Source organism: Mytilus galloprovincialis, chromosome 6 (genome assembly GCF_965363235.1).
Source record: "Mytilus galloprovincialis chromosome 6, xbMytGall1.hap1.1, whole genome shotgun sequence".
Taxonomy (NCBI): domain Eukaryota; kingdom Metazoa; phylum Mollusca; class Bivalvia; order Mytilida; family Mytilidae; genus Mytilus; species Mytilus galloprovincialis.
Genome location: NC_134843.1, coordinates 36268484 through 36287916, shown reverse-complemented (window position 1 = coordinate 36287916; position 19433 = coordinate 36268484). Strand labels below are relative to the sequence as shown.

Sequence of the window (19433 nt, the reverse complement as noted above, 5' to 3'; positions counted from 1 at the left end):
GACTTGGAAAAAATTGTTATGATGGGGAAATAATATACAATTGGTAAAAAATTTCTTATCAGACAACTAGTCTGGTGTCATAAGATCTAAGACAGTGAAAACATGTGTCTTGTGAAGTGAACCAGATTCATGTCAACAATCTACCACAATACTGTGGATTCATTGTTATTAGTGGGAAACCAATTTTCTTTAATTTTGTGGGTACAGGGAAACCACAAAGGAGTATGCTCTGTAAGGTTCTAAAATGGCCCCCTTTTTTAGCTTAAAATTCAAATTCAGATTTATTAACAAATATCACAATAAATTATAGCTAATACAGTGACTAGATACGAAATAAGCCATTTTGTTGAAAATTTTACGTTTCTGTGTTTCATTATGACGTCACAAATTGAACTCATATTGATTTTCATGAAAAATTCAATGAAAATGAGTAAATTCCCATAGATTATTGGACAGGAATCATAGAGCGCATACGTCGACAACAAAGATCTTTTAAAATAATGTTTGTGAAGACATTTCACATGTCTTATTTGAATATTGACTTTGTCGACGCCTGCACTCTATGTTTCCTGGTCCTTAATTTGGTTGAAAGCCAGCTGATTTTGTCAAATTTCACCAAAGTCCCTTATCTTGACTTTTTTTGGATGTAAAAATCCACGTGTTAGAATTTAACTTTGACAAAAACAGTTCTGTTTAACTTTCTCACATGTCTTTAAGGCAACTTAAAACATTTATTGTCTTGTAACTATGAACTTTATAATTGGGGATAAATATGGCCCTTACCAAACTTACTCCTTCAAATGTTCAATGAATTGCAAATTTGCTTTTAGATTAAATGTAAACTTTTGGAAAACCATGAAATCAAATATCCATAAAAATTTGGTATCAATGAAAAATGAATGAATCCACATTATTCCTTTTCAACATTTTTCAAAAAGTTTGCTAGAGAAATCTACTTTACTCGGCCAGATATATCTTGAACCTTTCATGTTCCTTGCAAGTCAAAACTAATTATTACCTGATTTTGTCCTGCATCAAATTTGTCAGGAAGAAAGTTGAGTTGCTTAACTGATGTGACTTTAGTAGGCAGTTCAACAATGCGTAACAATCTGTGTGTATCAAGATCCCACAGGTGAATAAATCTAGATCTACCGCCTGCTGCTAAAACACGGCCATCTCTGGAAATAAATATGAAATGTTCGGATCCAGGTTTGGTTAAACATGAAAAAAAATGTAACAAAAATATAAAATATATAAGATAAGGTGATGCAATTTTTGTGCATGTCCTGTTATATGATTATTTTATGCATAGTATCTATGTAAAAATAAGATGAGGTCTGGTTGCCAATAATCAAATTCTCCACATAAACAATGAGAAAAACCCATACATCACAAAGTTTAGCTAACTAGTATCAGTGCACAGATATATTTACTGTAACTTGGTCATTTTTTCTCAAAATATTGGGACTATTATCTAATATGCAGCAAACTTTCTGTATTTTTTCTTTCCTTTTTAAGTAGAAATGTGGATCTGCAACATGTTTTCACTTGTAATTTCTGCACATCAAATCACTTTGAAGCAGCAAAACTTATGTCACTTGGGTGGTTTCCCAAAGTATTGGCAACTGAATTTTACTGCACAGTTACTTACTTTGTAGCAGCAAAACTTCTGTAACTTGGTTTCTTCCCTGGAGGAATGGGTAACTGGTATTTACAATTCAATGTATCCGACTCCCAAGCAAATATTGTGTCATCTTTAAATGCAGTGATGATTGTGTTACTCAGTGGCAAGAAAGAGACCTGTAATCATAGTAAAGAAAAAAGTTGCTTTTAGCCTACACTCGTGTCTGGTAATTCAGTCCGTCTGATAACTCTGCCCTTCATTCCCTGTGTGTTTTACCAAATTTTTTTAGTCTGCTATATTATTTTAATTTTAAAGAAAACCATTTGCTAATGTCATGCCAAAATGAAAGGGAGATAATTCAATTTTAAAACTATGGAAAGCCAAAATAACAAAATTCAAAACGATCCTAAAAATCCTGCATCATTTAGAAATATGTATATGAAAGTTTGACACAAGCTTTCTGTTTTTTTGTTTTGTGATATTTTTTCGATTCTTAAGAATACAAATAAAATATATTGACTATGAAATAAAATTTGGGGTTTTATATTTCAATCACTAGATTTACTGCACAGACATTAAACCCATTGACAAGGATAATCATGGCTTAGTTGCATTTCAGAATACTGAATGATAGCAATTTTGTTATGAGAATACTATTAACCATTCTATTGACATTCTTTTCTTTTTTATAATCATATTTTAACTTTTCTTTATTTTCTGATCTTAATAAAAAAAAAAAGAAGGTTTTTACATTTTGGTTAATTCTTCTTTTTTATATTTCGTTCTCCTTTCTTAGTGGTCCATTACTAAAACATCATTTCGTAATGTTTAATTTCCTTAATATATGATAAATTGGTTTTCCATACATGTTTATTACACATGGACGGACTTACCTGACAATCACACTTACGTGAAAAACACAGGTGATCCATTTGTCTGATTGATTTTATAATCATTTCAGATATATCTTTGCGGAATTAAGATAATATGCGTAACATTGAGTTTTCATTGAAAAGATTTAAATAAATTTTGAAGAAATTTTTATATAATAAAGAATAAATATAAAAGATCAAATCCTTAGGTGGGCAGGGTTACCGGACTGCATCGTATGTAATTTTCTATATATCTAAGAGATTTATAATCATGACAGAAAAATTTTTTTAGACTAACAGCAGTCAAAACTTTGATTGAGGTTTGTCCAAATTCAACGTTTATGCAAGACTGTTATATATAATCTCAAACATTAAATTTGTATTTTTTTTTAAATCCAAAGATACATTTTTGGAAACTATACAATTGTTTACTGTTATTATTTATTTCAAAACAACAAACTTTTCTTGTTTTCTTGTTTATTCGGATGACGTGGAAAAATATTATATGAAGGCTACATCTTATTTTTACTAACATTGGAATTTTCCTCTCTTTTTTTAATGTTTCAAAACTAATAAAGAAAGTTTTTTATTGCAAACATAAAGAAAGTAATCTCCTTTTCGTCAAGATATTCAAATTTTTGTCTGTTCTATTTTCCAATTGAACAAATACAATAGTTATTGTTCTCTGTGTAGTTAATTTACTGGAACAATAGAACAGACAAAATTCTAAACACCTTGACTAAGAGGAGATAACTCTGTGGAAAACTTTCATTTGGTTCACAATAAAAATACCTGAACAATGCCAACATCTTCTTTGATATTAAGTTTCCTTTTCCTCTGGAAAGTATCTAGATCCCACAGCTGAGCAGCATCAGTAGATGTTGTCAATGCATATCTTCCTGAGGCATGTACTGATATATTCCCTATCACAGATTCATGTCCTTTCATCCAAGCCACCATCTCTTTTGTATCTGAAATATATAAAACTAGTTGTAATACTGTGAATTCGTTACTGTTCACTGGATACAAATTTTCTTGGATTTAATGGGTAAAGGAAGGCCATGATTTTGCTGACTTTGAACATACTATGAAAACCAAATATCTAAAAAAAAATATGATTTTCCAAAAGACGAAAAAAATGGTAGCCATGAATATAAATGTATCAACAGTATATTTTCCCCAGATTTTCTTTGAGATTTTCATGTAATCTCGTCCTAGCTCAAATTTAAAGAATAAAGTATTTGAAGATCTATATGAGATTTTCTATTTCAATTAACCGTTTTTTGTTTTTTTAAACCCATTTAATCCACCATTTTCTACATTTGAAAATGCCTGTATCAAGTCAGGAAAATGACAGTTCTTGTCCATTCGTTTTTGATGTGTTTCGTTATTTGATTTTGTTATGTTATTATGGACTTTCCGAATTGATTTTCCTCTAAGTTCAGTATTTTTGTGATTTTACTTTTTGGTCAAACATCTGGACTGAGCTCTGACTTAATGCCATGACACTTTTAATAGGATGAAAAGACAGCTGACTAAATCACATACCTATTAAAACATCAACAGGCCATTTTGTCTAATATATGTCTGAAATTTAGATGTAAAATATTAATGGCAACACATATATCTACTTACCAACATCATAACATTTCAATGAGTAATCTGATAGTCCCACCAAAAACTCAGATTTCCTTCTCAAGTCAAACGCCATTGCTGTACATGGATGTCCTAGCTTTTGAACCAAGGAAAACCTGGAAATTTATAAAAATTATTTACACAATAAATAGCATACATATTCTTTTAACATTATTTGATTTATAAAATAGGTATAACATCAAGAGATCAAACCTTCATATAAGTTAAACATATTTTCCTTAATCTTAATATTTATTGTTATTTGTTAATATGAGGCAGGCATTACCTGTAAATGGGGACGAAGTCTGTATGAATTATTTTTTTGTAACTTAAATATTTGTTAAAAAAAGAAATGGAAATACCGTAACGTTTCTGATTTTGGTTCTGTTGTTAGGGATTTTAGTTGTGACTTTATTTAAGTTATGATGTCATATGCAATGTAAACAAAGAAACGCTATCATCAGGTAACGTTTTTTCATATCAAGGAATTATTAAAAATGAAATTGGTATTGCGTTCCTTCCTATTTTATACTAGACTGATAAATAAAAAAGTTTTATACAAACGAGACCGGAAAAAGGAGGTACATTGTAGATTTCTGCGCAGATGCAGGAATTCAAAACATGACATAAAAAAAATTGAACGATTTTGAGTTCATTAGTACAATGAAAATTTGGGAATTTTTTTTTTTTATTGATTTTTCTACTGTTATTGGGGACTTTGTTCCCATGTAAGTGTAGTCACTGCAATTGTATTTTTTCCTGGATATATATACTTTTTACTCACTTGGTCAAATCATGTTTTGGTCTATTTTAGACATTCATTCCTACACACATGCTGTAGGTGTGCATAAACCAACATGGCCATCTTGAAGGGTATTACATTTTCAAATGTTAATTAAATAAATACAACAATATTTCTTTTTAAACCAAAAATTAAATAGTATAATGTTCCTAAGCAGTTGCCATAAGTTTAAAAAATATTTACTAGTACACTTCATGATTTTTCAATTTTCACAATTTTCTTTATGAAAAATAGCACCCAGATATTTTGTTTTATGTGTTTATAATTTGCATTTACCTGTTTTTAGTAATATCAAACATGAATATATGTCCCTGATGGTCCCCTGCGACAAAACTGTCACCATTACTGTCAAATGCAGTGTGAAGAAATCGGACATTTTTACCAGCATGTGATAATGTACTTGGCTGACTGTTAGTAATCTGTATCATTAAGCTGAAAAAGAATATAGGGTAATCTTCAAATATTAATACAATTAAAGCAACAAACAAACAAAAGAATAAGCAATTTATTTCTTTACTTACAATTACAAATGTACTGGTAATTTTGTTCTTAAAATACATAGAAATAAAACTTCACTTCTTTGTAACTAAAAAAATGAAACTGACTGAATAAATGTGAAAATTGTACTTTTTTATTTTTAAATTAAAAACAAAACTTTGAACATGTTGAACTACTAATCCAATTTATTGTTGTTCAAACATTTTTTTCCAGCAGGAAGAGTTGAATCAGATTTATTTTCATAGCTTTTTCATTAAAAATTTACAGAATATGAAAGTGATATTATACAATTACTGTCTTTTGATGAGGTAAATATGCGGTTTTATTGACTTTTGAAAAAATGATATTCACTGAGGCCAACGGCCGAAGTGAATATCAGTTTTTCAAAAGTCAATAAAACTCCATATTTACCGAAACAAAAGACAGTAATTGTTTTATTCCATAGTTCGAGAGAAGTAAATGTATCTAATGACAAACATATACTAATTTTTTTTTTACATGAAACATTTTACCATAACGTTGCATTTAAAAGCGCGTGACGTTTAGCGCGGTGAATAACACTTTCTCAGGTGAATATGCTTTTTTATTCAAAATCCAATGCATATAGAAAAACCTACTAAAATAATACCAATATGGAATAATAGTGATTACTTGTTTTATTATTAACATCATACCCATTATCTGATGATGGTGTAGGTTTTCTGTGCCATACTTTACCAGATGTCTTTCTACAAACATCAAGGGACTGCATCTTAGATGGAACCTTGTACCTGCAAAAAACTAATATTTTTGAAACTGCCACAATTTTCAACATACCGTATACACTTTGAAAAGAAAACCTTGTGCATCTACATTGTACATGTTATAAATGCATTACTTGATTTTTAGCTAGAAATGTTCACAACACATGCAAATAAATTATTTCTGCTGTATACATGTATAAAACTTGAAACTGAATCTCCAACAATATGCCTTGGAAGATATAGGTCACATATATATATATATATATATAAAAGCTTTTTTTTAAATAATTTGGGAAAATCATTGAACTGTGAACAAATGCAGTTTAATTCTATCTAAAATAACTTACATCACATCCTATTTTTTTCGAGTAATGTTGTTTGTAAAGCCTGTAAATTTAGTTAGATCTGTGAACACTCATTGATGCTGTGAGTAAACTTACCAGTATTCTCAATGGATATCAAGTGAACACCATAGGAAGATCTTAGGAGTATTGATTTTATCCATTCAAAAAATGATTTAGTTTTCTATAAATCAAACAAACAATTAATGCTTCAAAACAAGCCATCAACTTTTAAATATTCAATGTGTTGTCATTAATTTCAAGAATGTATACCATTAAGAAGATAACTGTATTGTATTTTAAGCTCCGGCGGCATCAATTGGGGAATTTGATGGGCGCAAATTAGGTTTACTGGCAACGCGTTAGCGGAGACAGTAAACGGGTATTTGCGACCATCAAATCCAATATTGATGCCGTCGGAGCTTAAAATACAATATTGTTATCTCCATTCTAACGAAACTGACAGAAAACAACGTTAAAAACTTAAAACATGTATTTTAAAATCTGTCATATGCCGTCTGCGCTTGCGCATATGTCCCATAGCATCAATTGTCAATTGATGCCATGTAAGAAAGTGACGTTAACCAATCAAAAAGAACGATACAAACATTGTTGCAATAGAATTAAAAATCTGAATAAGTTTATTGAACTTTAATCCCCTTAATATTAAACTTTTTTTTTAAAGTAAGGAGTAATTGGTCTCATTTGGGTCTAAGCGTGACACAGGATTATTGTGCCTAGAAAACAGGAAATGAAGTCTAGCGGGACAAGGGAAAATTACAAAAAAATGAGAATTGCTTATGTACATAGTGTAAGCGGGATACGGGAATCTGACAAAACAGTAAGCGGGATCAGAACCCCCAGTGAGACCCCCTAAGGAGAACAATCCAAGGGCAAACCGACTCGATTGGCAAATGAACTCAGCGCGACCATGTTAATAGGGTAGACGGACCCAATACCCATCTGACAATAGTCGAATGGCTGATTGATAAAGCTTGTCTAAAACAGTGTAAGTTCTTTATAAGGGACTTGTAATTGTTAGGATAACAGGTAAATAAAATTTTGGGGATTCTAAATTGATATGGATTTTTTGCTTTGATATTACATATTTCATACCCTGTAAATTTTGAATTTTGCTTCCCTAACTTATTAGCATTTCAGCTTCATTAAGTGTGGTTAGTATTGCTCTTCTAATAAACAGTGATGTTTACAATTTTTTCGGGACCAAACATGTTTTGATTTGTCGCGCTTTGATAAAATTATAGATTTTGTAAATTCATAAAAATACGAACTCTGGGGGTAAATTAAGTTCATCATTGCAGTGATTATAAAATCTCATCTAGCTTTAAATATCAATTCATTTTAAGTTCTACCTTTTAAATATATTGAAGATACATTTTATATTTCAAAAAAGAAAATATAGGTATCTCTTAATATTAATTCGTTTTATAAATTAATGTATGAAAAATTTATACTTTTGTAAACTTTTGGGTTTAAGAGATTTCATCAGAGAAAAGTCCCGAGCTAACCGATGAATGTTTACTTCCGGTGATAATCAACTTTTTGAGCGAAAGCCACGTCAGATTTACACGGTTTAAATATAAGTAGAGTTGTGTCTTAATGACAATTGATGATTTGATATACTGAAACTTCATTAAAGAAACAAGATGTCATCGAATGATATCGGGGATTGGTACCGCAGTATTCCGAAAATAACGAAATGGTGGTTTTCAGGATCAGTTATTATACCAATAGCAGCGAAGTTGGGACTTCTGAATCCTATGTGGTTGTTTCTACATTATGAATCCTTAATTTACAAATTTCAGGTACAATGAATTAGTATTTCATTTGTGTTTTTGTGATTTGACATATGCATAATTGCTAGCCTTTATACACCTTATCGCTAATCCTGGCTGAACAGGCCGCTTGAACTTTTTCATTTTGGAGTCAGATATTTTGTTTATGACATCAAAATTTTACTGGAATCTGTGTTATATCCAGTAATGGCGGACAAATAGCAATAAGGTGTATATCTATAGACAGGTCCTCAACACTACATAAATTATTGCCGAATACAAGTAGGCTTGTGCCAGTTGTGGTCAACATTTTTTAATCAAAATCGGTTTGGGCGAAATCATGTTTGATTTCATTTTTGTTCGCCCCCATTTAAAGTCATAAGAAACCTCAAATCAAAAAAAATAATGCATATATATATATATGTTTTTTTATCATTTTATAACTCAATGAATAGTTTTCAGTATAAAACTTATGTACATATACTTTTTTCTGAAGAAAATTCTTCAATTTATTCATATTTAGAAGAAGTTTATTTCCAGGAAGCAATTCCCCCGACATATTTTCCGTATGCAAAGTGACCTCAGTGTGACCCATCTCGTAAAAATCTGGTGGTCGCAATATGCATGGATGTCCATAAGATAAACTATTATTTTACATGTTAAACACATGCTCAATTTCCATGCTTTTTGTTGATTGTTGTCAAACAGGTGACAATCATTAAACTTCATTGAACTTCGGCTTCAAAACAAGAAGTTTAATTACCTGCCATATTTTCACAATAACACTGACCAATTGAAAAAAAAATTGACGATTATACGAAAATTACATGAAAAAAATGATAAATTCGTGCACAGAAGACTAAGTTTATGATGTTTGTATGCATTGGTTCAAGAATTGGAAGAATATTATTTTTGACCGGTCACTCGCTTCTTATAACTTTAAGTTGGCGCCCCAATCTTAAATAAGTTGGAATCAATGATTAATCATCTAATCACAAAACAAATATTTCAGCTTGTTTAAAGCCACTATAATCAACAGTTACAACTAATAAAAAAATCATGCATCTAAGAATGAATTAATTTATCAATAAGTACACATCCATGGATCATTCAATGGATTTAGTGTAAAGACGTCATAATAAACAGTTCGAGAAAAAGATGACATTGTGTTGTGCAATGAAAAGATACACAGTGATATTGTTGGCTTTTTTCAAAACTACCTCTACCCTTTTTTATTGGGAAATATGCGTCATTTTCATCAAATTGGGAAATTCAAAATATAAACCATGAAATTGACTGAAACTTCAATTTACAGACCCATTTTCAAGAGTCAAACCCTGCTTTAAAATAAGACCCCATTTTGTCAGTGATGATACATGAATAGACCCTCAAAAATGTGCACATATAGTCATTTTAGGCAAGAAAATTGTTTAAATGAGTGTTTTTATTCAGTTTGTATTCATACATAACTACTACTGAGACTGCACAGTTTTGGAAAAAAAGTTGTCTTTTTGGGAATGATTTAAAGCCATTTTTTTTTCAAATTGGGATTCTTCTCCAGGAGAAAAAGCCTTTATTCTCCACTTATTTAAGGCAAACAATATCACTGATACAGTTATCGACAGATTGTAGATCAGATTGTATTAGCCTTTTTTTTTAACCTCCTGTACTTGTTTCCTCAAATATTAATCAAAAGATTCTGATACTTATAAAACATATTTGTAACTTAATAAACCTTAAGGTTCATCATAACATACCATCAAAAATCCATGTACATTTGTAGATACAGCCAAAAAAATAAAAGAAATACAGACAACCTTGTCGGGCAGTTGGAATTTGTAAAGCCAAGCATCCACTAGAATTCAAACTAAGAATCACTTTTATGTAATTTTTAGTTGGTCCCAGACCACAATTGTCATTCCTTGTTTTTCGTTGTTCACGAATATAGTCCCTAGTGTTGACAGTGGGTTACTTGCCATTAATTTTTATACCCCTTCCAAATTTATTTCTCCAGTTACATATTACTGTTTAACTTTGTGATAATTATACTTTCACAATAATGGTTTTGTGATTAGAAACTTTGAATCTAAATGAATATTGTTCTAAAATGTATCTTTTGTGATATCTATTTTCAGTTTTGGAGGCCATTGACAGCTGTACTATTTTATCCAACAGGATTCCCATACTTGATAAACCTTTATTTTTTATATTCTTATTCTATCAGAATAGAGACAGGTATGTTAACTACAATGTATTTCTACAAAAATTATCATTTATATGTGCAAGTTTATGTTACAAACAAGTTGTCTGCACTGTTTACATGTATATGTTCTTTCTGGATAAAAAAAAAAGAAGATTTGATATTATTGCCAATGAGACAACTCTCAAAAAGAGACCAAATGACACAGAAATTAACAGCTATAGGTCACTGTACGACCTACAACAATGAGAAAACTGACAGATATATTAATGAACAAAAAAAAATATAAAAAACATATATGTTTCACAGCAACAAACGACAAAAAAATTTGCAATTTGTTTTCATTGTCATGCTGTGGTTTGAACAGTGGTTCATGCATAAGGCAGCGTTTAGCAATTCTGTTTAATAATTATGTAAATACAGAATTTCAATTTAGAAAAATACTAGAGAAATTTCTAATGGCATCATTTCATGATGTACAAATGTAGCAGTCAAAAAACATACATTGTTGTCTAATTTACACACTAGTTTTTCAACAGAGCACACATCAAGACACAAGTGTGGCATCAATATGTCACCACATACTTTTTTGAACATTTATACATAATAATGATTTTATCTTTTATAAATTTAATTAGATTTTCAAAATTATCCCTTTTAAAATTCCTCATTCCCAATGCAAGAGTTGATTTCCTTTTGATAAAATTAATGACAGGGAATTCAAATGGTTTGTTTGATTAAGAGAGCTCTTCTACATGTACATTTATACACAGGCATGTTTGTTAAAAATTTGGCTTGTTTACTTTCCAAGAAGCAAATTTTTGAGATAGCTACATGTAATGTTGGTTAGAAAAAATCCTCAGACTTACAAGATATATATACAGATAAACATATGTATTCAATATTACATTTACAAGACAAAGAAATGAAAAAAGGAATAAATATGGATTGCCTACTAAAACAGGACAAGTGAAAGGTCAAAATCGACATGTGTTGTAGTATGTTTTGGTTTCTTTTATTTGTGATTATAGTTTAATATGTGTTTTTTTCATGATTATAGTTTATTATGTGTTTTTTCCCCAGGTATATATGATGGCAAGCCAGCAGAATATGCTTTTATGTGGCTCTTCAACTGGTTAGCACTTGTTGTATCCTTTGAAATAAATTTGGATGAATAAAATCAAAATTGGGATAAATATCAGTTAGGCATAAAGTGATTAACAAGTCACCAAATCATATAGTAACTTCTGACATTCTTCAATGTCTAATGCTTAGATATGAAAAAAAAACATCCACAAATGCTCTCAAGATTCAATACCTCCTTATCACTGTTTTCCAAAAACCATATAAAAAATACCCATGGTACCACAGTCCAATTTATTGCTTAGTATAGCAAATGCTCTTTTCAGCACCTTTCTTTTTTTCAAAATGTTCTTGTAATAATTTAGATTGACTAGCTGTTGGCAAAAGAAATGGATTAACAAAATGAATGGTTGAGTGCTTAACCACAGGCCCTGCAGCTCAGGCTTGTAAAATTGCTGACAGGTCTGTAAAAGTCATCTCTACAGGCTTAAAGGCCAACAGGATCTAACTAAAATTTCCCTAAAAATAGATATCATGGGCCTGTAGAGATAAAGTGTGGAATATTTTGATAATATTTCTGTTGATTTTGGAGAATTAAAATCAGAAATTTTGTTTTTGACTTTAACATGTTTAAAGAATGACCTGAAGCTGTTTACATTTTAGTGGCTTTATATTTAGAGTTTCCCTTAACTGATAAAAACAGATAATTGGATTAGTAGCTGAAATATATGTAAGTACTAAAATAAAATCACTTGTAATACATAAAATTGAGAATGGAAATGGGGAATATGTCTAAGAGACAACAACCCAACCATAGAAAAAACAACAGCAGAAGGTCACCAACAGGTCTTCAATGTAGCGAGAAATTCCCACACCCGGAGGTGTCCCTCAGCTGGCCCCTAAACAAATGTACAGTATCTATACTCTGATAAAAAAGAGAAGCATATAGTTTTGTATTCAATCATGAAAACTAACTCAAATTAAATAACTATCTCTTAATTATCTACTGATACAATTGACAAGTTGTTAGCAAGTTGAATGCATTATGTAAGAATGAAACTCAAATGAACGCTGTTCCTTTTGAGTTTTTTGTTAGTTCTTAGATTTAAATGCTGATTTAAAAAAAATAAGAAGAAAGAAAATAAATTCAAATTATATGAATTTAAATTAATTTAAGCAAATGTTGAAACAAAATCAGAAACCATTGATTTTATCTCTAACTATAAAACTAATACATATCATTAAATGAAAGAATTATTGAAATAGATTATAAAAAGAAATACATCACTTTATAATTCTCTTTATTTACTATTATAGTTATTGATGGATCCTATGGTGTTAAGTGTGTTATATGTGTGGTGTCAGTTAAATAAAGATCAGATCGTACAGTTCTGGTTTGGAACACAGTTTAAGGTGGGTAGTTAACAAAATTATATATTCACATATATGTGTGCAGGCAGACTAAATGTTTTTTGTCAGATACATCACAAAAATATGACAGTTTTTAAATTGAACAGAAAATGTTTCTGAATCTCAAGGATTATGGGTAATTTCATTGTTTCATACCCAAAATTAAAGGAATGTCAAACATTGGTCGAATTTTAATTGCATAGGTCATTAGGACATTGTTAGACATTTTAAGGTGGTATGGGAGTCTAAAATAAAAATGATAGAATTTGTTCATACTTTGCCAAAACGTTGTATCTAGTGATACATGTTGAAAAATATAATAAAAATGATAGGTCACCGCGCATTTTCTCAAACTACAGGACGGGACAAAATGACACATTTTGTATGGATTATACAGGAAAAAACACCATTTTGTGATTAGAAACTAAACAAAATGATAGAATTGTTAAATACTTCAGGAAAAGATAGCTTTCAGACACTGCTTTGAGGATATCAAAAGAAAAGTTAGGGTCACCGTACTTTTTTTCCGGCTAAAATACAAAATAGGAAAATTCCATACAGAATCCTTCAGAAAATGCACTTTTTTAGAGTTACCTCCCCTTAAAATGCCAATTTAAAAAAAAAAATAAAAACAACCAAAAATAATTAACATTTGCAAAAATATCAATATTTAGAAGTTATATTCTTATAAATTGGTACTTTTAAATGAAAATGTACATTAAACATCTGCATTCCTGCATCAAATTTTGCTAACTTGATGGAGAATCTGGACCTTTGAGTCTGTTTTTTACAATCCAAGATGGAGGAAGACACCCATACCACCTTAATCTTTTTGGTGCACACTTTTGAAAGTATTACCCAGAAGATTCTGCCAAACATGTTACAGTATGTAAAGTTCCTTACTTTTGCATCTTCTTAGTGGCTAGTAAATACAAATAACATCATAACATAAACAACAATTTTACATTAGAGTTCCTGTTGATGGGTATCTGTTATTCTGTAAATCTGTCTAAGTTAGTATTCATCTTGATAGCACTTGAATTTCATCTTATATTATATGTTCAAAATATATGGCTATTTTTTTTTCTCATTCTGGATCACTTTTTATGGTGGATCTTTACATCTGAAAATGTGGTATGATTACCAATGAGAAAACTCTCCACAAAAGACCAAATGACACAGCTATAGGTCACAGTACAGCTTCAACAATGAGCAATGTCTTTACCACATAGTCAGCTACAAAAGGCCCCAACATGTTCATTATAAACAGTACATTGTTAGAAAATTCACATTATAATCATTGAAAATTGGAAAACAACTGAACTTGCAATAACTAGTACAAATGTACCACATTTAACTGTCAATATTTTTTTCTGTTTCAGGCCATGTATTTGCCATGGGTTTTGTTTGCTTTCAATGCTATTATTGGAAGTGGGTATGTAGAATCTTTATACTGTAGATGTAATGGACTGTTTTCTGCCAACCTGCCATTGATTTTCCAACTTTAATTTCCACACTACTTTTTTTTTACATAAAGGCATTATCATTGATTATATGTAATACTGCTATAACATAGTATCTTGACCTCCCATGAAGAGTTATTCCTGTGGTATTTTTCCTCATGAAAATTTATCCTAAGTCATTAAATTGAATGGAAGAACTATGTTTTACTTTTTAAAAAACAATTCAATGCATTGGTATTTTTGTGGATTACATGTATTACCAGAGGACTGATTACCAGTATAAATGATGGATTACAGGGCTATCACTTAGGCATTGCTTGACTAGCACGTCCAAAAATTATAAGTCCCTAGGTCTAGACTCCCCTAAAGAAAATCCATTGTGAAAACCCTGAAATACTCAATTACACATTGAAATTGATTTGTTTCATTTTCATTCAAATTTGGTTCAGTTATTTTTTTTTCTAGATTATTTTACTTTTAATAGGTAAATTTCAGATAAAACAGGCTTAAATAATCTTAAAGTAGTGACTGTTTCAAGATGATATAGTTATTTTTTTTAAATGATGTTAGCTAGTATGTAAATAAAAGTTTATGCCTATTTTTTCCAGTGGCCTGGCACAGTTACTTGGAATAGTTGTTGGACACTTGTATTTCTTCTTAATGTTTAAATATCCACAAGATTTTGGAGGAGCTACATGGTTAAGAGTACCAGCCATATTGTAAGTTTATTATCAGCAGCGTGATCAAATTCGCCAAAAGTAAATTAAAACTGAAATTTGCAATGGATGTACAATAAAAAAGATGGCTCATCTGGTGGCAGCATATAAAACATTATCAAATGAAAAAAATATATACTGTATTTAGTGGGTCTCATTTGGGTCTAAGTGTGACATGGGATTGCGGATTTTTTTGTAAGCGGGACACGTGAAAGTCAAATAATTGTGTCATGAAAACGGGAAATGAGGTCTAGCAGGACCCAGGAAATGACAAAAAAATGAGAATTGCTTACGTACATAGTGTAAGCGGGATACGGGAATCTGACAAAACAGTAAGTGGGATCTGGGATCGGAACCCCCCAATGAGACCCCCTATTTAGTCATATATAGTCTGCACTTTTTTACCCAAAATATGTAGTTGGTACAAAGGGTGTGGTATACACAACTATAGACATGATAGAAGGTTTTAGATTTAAAAAAAAAAAAAATTCGCACCAATTTTGATTTCAACAGTTAAAATATTTGAAGATGGTACAATTGCCAATGAGACAAGTATCCTCCTTTCCAAAAAACATTGATTTAATTATAAGTTAATACTATATGTCATTAAAATACCTTCAAAAATGGTTTTGAGCTGTTTGGTTTGTTTTGTGTTTTCAAATAGTTAGTGTAACAATAGAAAAAATACCACATGTTAGTAAATTGGTCAACAGATAATTGGATTAGCATTAAGTTGATGTATAATGTAACACATGGTATTTATACTTGATAAAATGATTGATGTTCTAAAGATGTCTTGTTTTGTTTAATATTGTGATGTATTGAAGCTTTACTTTTGTCATGTTATTAACATCTTCTTGTATTCATATGTAAACTTAATCAACTTTGACTTTTAGAACATATAGATAGTTTTCTATTCATGTAATTTGAGTTAAGGTTCTTTCATTTTGTTTTCACATTGGAGTGCAACATAGTCATAATACACTAATACTTTTATAGACTAACTAAATTTAACTTGTAATATAATTTTTATTGACAAAAGTTGTTTTTTGTGAAATTTATATCTGTTTAAGGCCTTGTATAAATAATGTCAAGGATTTGGAAATATGTAATCAGATTCTTGTATACCACATGTCTAAATCCAACTCAAAATAGATGAATTGAAAACTATCAATTCTGTTTCAATATTGTTTTGATAAAAAATTTGAAAGTATTGTTTTCATGTAGATACAAATGGCTACCAAATAGAAGAGGTGGAGTGTCAGGATTTGGACAAGCACCAGCCAGCAGACGACAAGATGGCAATGATAATGCAAATGGTGGCAGGCATGCCTGGGGAAGAGGAAATCAACTTGGGGATTAAGAAGATCTGAAATATAGAAAACATCATTTTATTACACTGTAATGCTTGAATATATCTGGTGAAAAGTATTGTGTAAACTTCATGTTCACCAAGACCAGATTCATCAAAGACTAAAATATAGATATTATTCAAGCGATTCAAATTTAAGTGTGTTAGCACTAAGTTTAACGCAATGTACAATGTACAAATATTGAAACTAAGACTTTTTTATTCTGTAAACCATGATATTTTTATAATGTTTTAAGTATCTCTATTGCCATGGTGAGAGCTTGATTCAAACAAATTATTTGCTTTGAAAATTTGACAGAAGTTTATTAGTATCGTTCTAAAAGTATAGAATGCCATACAAGCATATTTCTAAAATGTCCCCATTTGAAATATGCAGCTGTGCATGCATATTTTAATCATTATGAGGGTTTAAGTTTATTTCCATTGAAACCATTTCATATTTCATTGTATTACATTCTAAACCATGTATGTTTTTAATCAATGTTCTTGTTTCGTTTAATTTATCCTTAAAAACCAATCTGTGTATAAATGCTCAAATTATCTGGCTATTGCCTAATTGTGGTGTATCTAGCATTAAATGCTATAAAACATTTCCTAGACCAAAGATCAGTAATTTGGCTTTTACTGGTAAATGGAAGAATCACATGTACTTTCTCAGTTCTTCTGAACTTTGTACTGAACAAGAGATTTGTACAGATTGCAAGTTCATGCATCACTTCCTCACTTTACTTACATAAGAGATAAGGTATTTCCTCGACTACTTTTCAAACAGTTATTGAATTCCATTGTCCTGCACTGTGTGCACATTTACCTAGCTTAATTAAAGTGTAAAACTTGTGTGTCAAGATGAATCACTATTTATTCAATTAATATATATATAGGAAGGAAAATTTGTTATGTTTGCTAGTAATGTATCAGAAATCATGTTTGTTATTTATATTTCTTCTTCTTTGACATTCAATGTCTTCATAACAGAAAAAAAAAAAATATTCACAATTTTTGTCATGTGATTAATCTATTCACCTAAGTATTTACCCCACAAAAAGAAAAACACAATTTGAGAAAATATTTTTTTAGTGATTGGATATATTTGAAATTATTTTTATCAACATTCATTTTACAGTTATATACTTGTGTATATGATTAGTTGTAAAATAAGCAGAAGTAAAATTATAATGTCATATACCTGGTTGGTTTTTATTTAGTTGTTGGTCAAAGCAGTATACTGTTGATAGCAAAACAGTGCACTCAGTCAACAGCTATTTACTCTTTGAAATTTCTCTCTAAGATACTATCAGATTATTACATGACATTTTTCATATCGCATGTATTATCAGCCCTAGGTTCAATATCAGCCCAAGAGCCGCATGGCTCGAGGGCTGATATTGACCGAGGGCTGATAATACATGCGATATGAAAAATGACATGTTATGATCTTTTTATCATATGCTTCAACAGTAGAGAAAAATAAGAGATTCATATATTGATCCTTCTACGTGGTTCCCGAAAAGAAATTGAAAGAGTAACTGAAAGTTCACGGACGTCGGACCCAAAATTTGATACATTCAATATGAAATCTTTCCATCATATGCCTCAACAGAGAAAAAAAACCATTAAAATAGACGAATCGACAAAAAAATAATTCAACAATATACATAATGAACATTGTTTGGAAAAATCAACTTTTTTAAAGTAACTTTCTAAATTATGTTTCAGAAAAACTTAAAAAATGCATTTATTTAATATTTTTTTTTTTTTAATCATAGTAAATTTAATTATTTTACACAATATACTTTCCAGTATTCAAATAATTGTTTTGTACACTACTTTGTAATGTTTTTCACTGAAAACGTAGCATCGAGGTGTATTTTCCGGAATTTGCTGAGTATCACCGGAATGCCATGTGATAACGTTACGGAAAGGCATGTGATAACAATCGAAGCATGTGATAAACTTTTCATATCAGCCCGCTAAGCACCAATTCGAAAAATATGGAAAATACTTTAATTATCATACGGTAAAAATCATATGTTATTTAGTCTAAGTATATGATAATATTTTTTATCACTAGTTGTTTGTATAATGATTTTAAAAAAAAGTCCTCAAAAGGTGCTGATAATGAAATACAAATATCCAAGCAAACCAAGAAGTAGATGACTTTATGTACTCTGGGAAGTAAATAGGTATGCTAATGCTTTTGTTAACATAATTTGGTGTGCTTATTGCAAAACTACTTAGTGAATTTTTCTTTACCTTTTTATTCTTTCATTCATTACTTTATTTGAAATAAAAACAAAGACTTACCATACTCAGCTGTGTATTATACACACTTATTTTACCCAAAACATATAATTGGTAAATGGGTGTGTATTATACATGATTTTAGACTCTGAAGACAATGTTTTCTTCACAATTGTATCATTTCAAAGTACAGGTGTGGAAACTCAAGAGACTTGGGGATATATGTGGTTTATTTATTCTATTTAAAACAGCTTCAATTGTGTCATGTTCATATGTAAGTCCAAGTCATTGAGTTAAATTCAATAACAATAAGTGTTTTTAGCTGATCTCTTTTCAGTGTTTTTTGCTCCATTTAATCATTTTATTATTTCATGCCCATTTTTTTCAGTAATGTGTAACTGCTGTATTGTGTGTATGTCATCAAATAATATAATTTTGTTGAAATTAAATAAATATTGTTTATGTGTTGTGTTGTCTTTTTCAAAACAGTAGTGGAATTAAAAAAATAATTAGAAAATTAGAAAAACCTTTAAACCTATTCCACTCTTTCAAAAGCACCTGTATTTCTGAACAGGAGTTTCCTAGTTACCCTTTTACTTGGGAACCCAATATTTTATGGCGAAGGTGATATTAAGTG

General features: G+C 30.2%; 2 protein-coding genes across 3 annotated transcripts in view; one reads left to right on the top strand and one right to left on the bottom strand.

The window, feature by feature from the left end:
- Positions 1-7762, bottom strand: part of LOC143079486 (TBC1 domain family member 31-like) — a 42565-nt gene extending 34803 nt beyond the window's left edge. Inside the window, exons 1-7 of one of the 2 annotated variants that reach the window (XM_076254839.1) lie at positions 7632-7762; positions 6106-6201; positions 5210-5365; positions 4132-4247; positions 3289-3467; positions 1652-1800; positions 1019-1178 (exon numbers count right to left, since the gene is read on the bottom strand). In XM_076254839.1, the coding sequence (XP_076110954.1) occupies positions 1019-1178; positions 1652-1800; positions 3289-3467; positions 4132-4247; positions 5210-5365; positions 6106-6182 (837 nt within the window). In that variant the 5' untranslated portion in view covers positions 6183-6201; positions 7632-7762. Of the gene's footprint in view, positions 1-1018; positions 1179-1651; positions 1801-3288; positions 3468-4131; positions 4248-5209; positions 5366-6105; positions 6202-7631 lie in introns of those variants that run through there. The other variant, XM_076254841.1, reaches the window with a different exon arrangement.
- Positions 7763-8047: 285 nt separating this feature from the next.
- Positions 8048-17068, top strand: LOC143079494 (derlin-1-like). The gene is made up of 8 exons (XM_076254856.1): positions 8048-8341; positions 10447-10546; positions 11595-11659; positions 12298-12324; positions 12912-13007; positions 14387-14439; positions 15076-15186; positions 16411-17068. The coding sequence occupies exons 1-8, from the start codon at positions 8183-8185 to the stop codon at positions 16544-16546; spliced, it is 747 nt and encodes a 248-aa protein (XP_076110971.1). The 5' UTR covers positions 8048-8182; the 3' UTR covers positions 16547-17068.
- Positions 17069-19433: the final 2365 nt, after the last annotated feature.

Bases quoted from the DNA above. Each gene is read 5' to 3' on its own strand.
- LOC143079494 (XM_076254856.1), top strand. From the start codon at position 8,183: ATGTCATCGAATGATATCGGGGATTGGTACCGCAGTATTCCGAAAATA. The intron at 12,325-12,911 runs GTAAGTACTAAA...TTACTATTATAG, and splicing joins GATTAGTAGCTGAAATATAT to TTATTGATGGATCCTATGGT. The intron at 13,008-14,386 runs GTGGGTAGTTAA...TTTCTGTTTCAG, and splicing joins GGTTTGGAACACAGTTTAAG to GCCATGTATTTGCCATGGGT.